At 32.6% G+C, this 6,047-nt stretch overlaps 1 protein-coding gene across 1 annotated transcript; it reads left to right on the forward strand.

Moving 5' to 3' along the window:
* The first annotated feature begins 4,068 nt into the window (after positions 1-4,068).
* Positions 4,069-5,545, forward strand: LOC131630256 (transcription factor MYB74-like). Its single transcript, XM_058901051.1, has 3 exons — positions 4,069-4,234; positions 4,325-4,454; positions 4,694-5,545. Exons 1-3 carry the CDS (start codon positions 4,102-4,104, stop codon positions 5,421-5,423), a joined length of 993 nt encoding a protein of 330 aa, XP_058757034.1. The 5' UTR covers positions 4,069-4,101; the 3' UTR covers positions 5,424-5,545.
* Positions 5,546-6,047: the final 502 nt, after the last annotated feature.

Genomic DNA, 6,047 nt, shown 5'->3' on the forward strand with positions numbered 1-6,047 from the left:
TTCATTAATCGATGTGAAAAGATCCATACATTTTCAATTTGAATTCACGCCCTTGCCGAGATCTTATATTCAATAATCATCTCTTGGCCAATTTATCAATAGGGAATGTACATATAGGGACCTTTTCTATTGGCCCCAAGGAAGTTAAAATTCATATTTGTCAGGGTCGACTACTTCACAAAATAGGTGGAAGTAGAAGTTGCTGCCAAACACTTTCCTCGCTAAACTCAAGAGAAATAATTTAGAGAGGTTAATAGAAAGGAAAAGTGAGATATTTCACATTTTTGGATGGTTTAAACTTTTAGGGAATACCTTTATTTATAGGCCAATAAATGGTGTTTTTTTGGAAACATTCCATGGACCAAATAGATGGCCTAATCAATTAGGTACTCGTAATAATCGATTATTGTTGCCCAAATTGAAAGATGTTGATAAGGATCTATTACCATTCATTAAGATACCATCGTAATTGATAATAGACTCTATTATCGCTTACATAATATATTAGGACAAATATCTAATCAATTAGATAGTTATAAAAAATTTATCTATTCAATTTGAAATTTTTCTTGTCAACTGGCTAGGCTCCAAAAACATGTTTGGTGTTTTAACTGAAAAAGAAAGGCTTCAAAAATAGCTTTGTAAGTCTGCATGTGTGTAATTTAGCCATAACACTTCTAGAAACACCCTTGTGTCTTTACAATATATTTATCACTCTAACATGATCTATCAAGCTTTCACACTTCCTCTCTTTCATACTCAGAAGCTTCAAGTTCTTTTGCTAGATATACCAATCATATAAGCACTTCACTTGAATATTCGTATGGATGAGGCTTAAGATAGATATCTTTAAGTCAATCACCATCATCATAGAGTGGTACAAATATCTCTGGTGATCACAAACCTTAATTCTTTAATTTATTTCGAACGAATAAATTGACTAACCTCCTTGTACATCTTTGACCGCTTGAAGTAGTTTCTTGACATCATGCCTTGTTATAATTAAAACCACTTAAAGTTTTTTATTACTTCTAGATTTGTCATCATCAAAACCATGACAACATCAAGGTTAAGCATTTGCTTATTGAGTCTTGATATGAACTCCTTGATTATACCTACAAGTACATGGTTTCACATTCTCCCTATTTTTGATGAACACAATGCATCTCTCAGGGAGGTGGTAAAAGAAGTACTTGTGGAAAAAATTTGGAGTGGTTAAATTCCCCTTCACACGAGCAGAGACTATAATCCATCCCTATGAGAGTATACTTCTTCCCCTTAGTCATAATAAAAAAAGTCGAGCAAAGATGCAAAACAAAATTATAAATATGCAAGCACATTGTTTTCATATAGTCAAACATATTGATAAGAAGGAAAAATAATTATTGTAGTAATTCAAAAATATTGTAATTCATATTACATTAAGCATGAAATTGTAGGAATTGAAATAATTCACTAAAAGATAGAAATTTAAACACACTTAAAGACTAAAAACACAAAGGTGAGACTACTCATTTCCATAAGTATCATTATTTCTTTTGGTATTCTTCTTGATGATAGCCCCATCCTTTGCCAGATTTTGTATTTCTATAGCACATCTCCAAAAGATTGTTTATAGATGTGTTTTTTGTAGCTGATTAGTTATGAATCGTCTTCATCCATCAATTCGTTTAGAAGAGGCGACATTGAACATCTTGAGGATATCAGGATCGAAGATAGCCAAAGGGACACCGACCCCAAAATATTCAAAGACTCCAATATAGAAATAGAAAAATTTATTTTCTACCCTGAAGCTCGCCACATGCAGACCCCTTCATTTTGAACACATGGCTCCAAAATAACATCAACTTCACTTTAAGTTTTTGACAACTACATGCCTACTGGAAATGCTTCAATCCAATAATATTCTAGATAGATAGAATCCAAACTTAAAATCTTCCTCACAAAAGGAGCCGAGAGTGGCATAAAGATCTATGATGAATTCAACAGAACTTAAGGAATAAGACACCAAATCGGTGTCAATATTTCTTCATAAATTCTCTAAAGACCTAGCATCTCTCTCCACAAACTTCCAAGCCTTTTCATCTGTTCTCCGTTTCAAAGCTTTCAAGCATTGATTCCAATAATTGCCCGTGTCTGAAATGGTTTGGGATTCTATAACTCTCCCAACCGCGTCCCACTCACGAACAAAGACCATGACTACAAATAAAATAAGAAAACAGTCGAGATATTACCCCTTATGTTTATCCAATAATGAACAATAGAGGAGAAGGAAGTTGAACAAGAAGCACAAAAGGATTCTTAATAAGAACAAAGCTCGGACTGATTTAGAATACAGAAAGGTAACACTTAAGGTTGTGAGTGTCATACAACAAAACATATGCATTTAAGACTAGTAACTTAAGGATATAGAGGTAATGATAACTTGGCTTCTATATGATTCTCAATACAATAAGTGACTATTAAAATTAAACCTTTAATAAAAATAAAAAGGTTAATAGTTTGAAAGAAAAACCCCTATGGAGCAGGACACGACTTCTTATATCTATGGCGAGGAGACATACACCCATACATATGAATCAGAGTTATTCAACATCCACGTTCCTTCCCCTAAAAAGCATAGCATAGTATTCCTCAGGGACCTCTGACCTAAGTCATCATAACATAGTATTCGGTTTCAGACTTTTACGACGAACAAAAAAAAGCAATTGCTAGTAATGATAGCCAACTCCCCTTTTAGAATTCCATATGAACTTGGGAACAATTTTGTAAACTAGGATATATTTTCCACTCTTCATGACAAGAGTGAGCCCGTTGTTGATAATCACACGAACATTTGGTCTTTTTCTGAGGCAGCTCACCCCTTTTGGCCTTATGCTTGAGGGATTGTGTACATCCCGATCCCCCCTAAAGAACTTCACTCCTTAAGGTCTCATGTATGAGGGATTGTGTACATTCCAATCTCTCCCTCTAAAGAACTAAGCCCCTTTGAGACTCATGCTTAAGGGACTATGTACGTTTCATGCTCACACTGTACTGTTATGTACCCAGACAGAGGGCGATTGGGTCGAGTAAGAACCCAAACACGGATTGATCATTGTACCAAAGCAAATAGGCCGACCCAAGACATGCATATTTAGTTGATGACGGAAATACCTCAATACATAGACATAACTTTAAGAGCAGATTAACACTCATAAATGGTCGGTCTTAAACATAAAACAAGAAGTTTGATGTCCATTCATTTTCCTTAGCTAGATAAGGACTCAAAGCCTATGAAACTTTATAAAAATTAGCAAGCGCAACACATTTAGGATAGACTTCTCATTCCACTCATGCTTATACAAAACATTTCGACTTTTACTAATTTAGAGAGATATCAAACAAGTATACCCCCAACTCTTCATTAATTAATTCATGATGCTCTTAATTTCTTTGTATACCCTATCATCATCAATCTTATTAATATTTTTACGAATCATATCATGGTGGCTTTCACAATGTACCACGATCATATAGGTAACATGATGCACCACAAGAAATATTAATTAACTTGTTTCCCCTTTAGCGTAAATTATATGTTTAAATTCAAACAGAGTAAGTGAAAAGGCTCTTATTGTTGTTTTAAATATTTCAAGGCTTTTGTAAATTATAGTTATAATAAAGATTAGTTTATATTACAAATCTATAAAATAATTAAAATTATATTATTCACTTAAATTAAAAAAAAAAAACACCATTATTCAGTTTTGATTCTGTATGAGATTTTTAAATACATGAGATACTGTATACAAGTAGTGCATACGTCTACAATGTATCTATATTATATCAAATAAATACAAAAAAGTGCATATAATTTGATAATGTAACACACAAGATCATATCATGTATGCATTGTTGAAATACGTTGCATATGGGCGGCACCAAATCCTTTTGACTTCAAACATATAACCTTCATTTCTTCTACTATAAAAACAAACTTCATTATGCTTTACTTTAGAACATACAAAACTTTTTACTTTCCTCTTTCTATTTTTTGGTGCACTTTTCTACTATTCATAATCATAATATAGTTTCATCTTCTTGCTAGCTTTGTGAAAAATGGGAAGATCACCTTGTTGTGAAAAAACTGGACTCAAGAAAGGTCCATGGACACATGAAGAAGATCTTTTGCTTATCAACTATATTAATTCTCATGGAGCTGGAAATTGGCGCAACCTCCCCAAAAATGCTGGTATAAATATTATTACTAATTTCCTTGTTCTCTAATTAATGTACTTTAATTAGTTTCTAATGAAGTTTTTTTGTTGAACTAATGTTATAGGTCTTCAAAGATGTGGCAAGAGTTGTCGGCTTCGTTGGACTAATTATTTGAGACCTGATATCAAGAGAGGAAGATTCTCGTTCGAAGAAGAAGAAGCCATCATTCAACTCCATAGTGTCATGGGAAACAAGTATGTGTATTGTTTTACTTTCTTTTTTTAGCAAAACAATGAAGTACATCTGTTGAAGTTAGATTTGGATTCTCTGTAGCGACTTACCTTTTAAATTTAAAGAGAAAAACAATTTCTTTAAATTTAATGAATCTGCACAGCCGTTACATACGAATTTTACACTAAACTTTGCCGGAGGTTTAAAATTTCTTTATAATATGAAGGTTATGCTAAATTTTTAATTTTGTTGTTTGTTGTAGATGGTCGGCTATAGCGGCAAGATTACCCGGGAGAACAGACAATGAAATAAAGAACTACTGGAACACGCACATTAGGAAAAGACTACTTCGAAGTGGAATCGACCCGGTGACTCATACACCGCGTCTTGATCATCTATTCGACATGTCCTCCATTAATATTCTCAGATCAGCTATATTAGGATCCAACCCATCATTTCTGAATCTATTAGGTGGTGCTCAAGCTATGATGAATCCGGAATTGTTAAAACTAGCTGCAACTGCCACACTATTAAACAACAACAACAGCAACAACAACATGAATTTGGTTTCACAGAATCAGCAACAGTTCAATAATGTTGCTAATTATTCTACTCAACAACAAGTACAAAATAATCAAGTTTCTTTACAAGATCAGTTTCAAATACCAAATCAAACTCACAACAATATTATCACTAGTTCAAATTCAGCTGAAAATTCAAATCCTTGTTATTTTGGAGAAGATTTGATTTCTAAACAATATTCAGAACTGTTTCATTGTCTTAACAATGGAAACAATGAAAATATGGGATACGAATCGCTTATATCATCTACGCCTTTATCGACGACACCAACACCGACACCAACACCAACACCAACACCATCATCAACTTATGTGAATAGCTGCACAGAGGAGGAGAGGGATACATATTGCAGTGACATATTCAAGTTTGAAATTCCAGAGGGTAGTTTGGATATTAATGATTTCTTGTAAATATTTGTACATATGATTGTGTTTAGGTACAAACAGTGTTTACTATAAATTGTTATAGTTAGTTAGTTTGCATTGGTTATTCTTGTGTTATTTAATTTTTTGGGGTTACTTGGAATAATTTGTTGTGGTGTTGTTTATTAATTTTTGGTTGATAATAATACTATTTGTTGTATAATTTTACTGGTGTGGTATTTTTTATCTAAATGTTTCCTCTGTTTCTAAGAATATTTAAAAGATGATAACTAATAGAAATAATTTTTTTTTTATATATAAAAGTAGTAACTAAAAAGGAAACAAATGGAACATTACTACAAATTTTAAATAACAATAAAAGTTAATTTGAAACTAAATATAAACAAGTTTAACATCTCTAAGATTTTTTTGGCTTGCAGATGAACTGAAAAAAAAAAACCTCTATAATATTTCTAAGATTTTGGGGACATCTTTAAGAATTAACGACAGTGTTACAAACAAATTTTGCATATTTCTATTTCTAAAGTTTTGTAGCTATTCCAAAGTTCCTAGTAGTTGGATTGGACCAAAGGAATATTGCTTCCCACTAAATATCCGTAAGGAAAATCGTACAGAAAAACAATTATTGACAAATGGTGACAAATATTGACA

Source organism: Vicia villosa, unplaced genomic scaffold, assembly GCF_029867415.1.
Source record: "Vicia villosa cultivar HV-30 ecotype Madison, WI unplaced genomic scaffold, Vvil1.0 ctg.000664F_1_1, whole genome shotgun sequence".
NCBI lineage: Eukaryota > Viridiplantae > Streptophyta > Magnoliopsida > Fabales > Fabaceae > Vicia > Vicia villosa.

Coding starts and splice junctions, on each gene's coding strand:
- LOC131630256 (XM_058901051.1), top strand. CDS start 4,102: ATGGGAAGATCACCTTGTTGTGAAAAAACTGGACTCAAGAAAGGTCCA. Junction 4,235..4,324: donor CAACCTCCCCAAAAATGCTG/GTATAAATATTA, acceptor CTAATGTTATAG/GTCTTCAAAGATGTGGCAAG. Junction 4,455..4,693: donor CATAGTGTCATGGGAAACAA/GTATGTGTATTG, acceptor TGTTTGTTGTAG/ATGGTCGGCTATAGCGGCAA.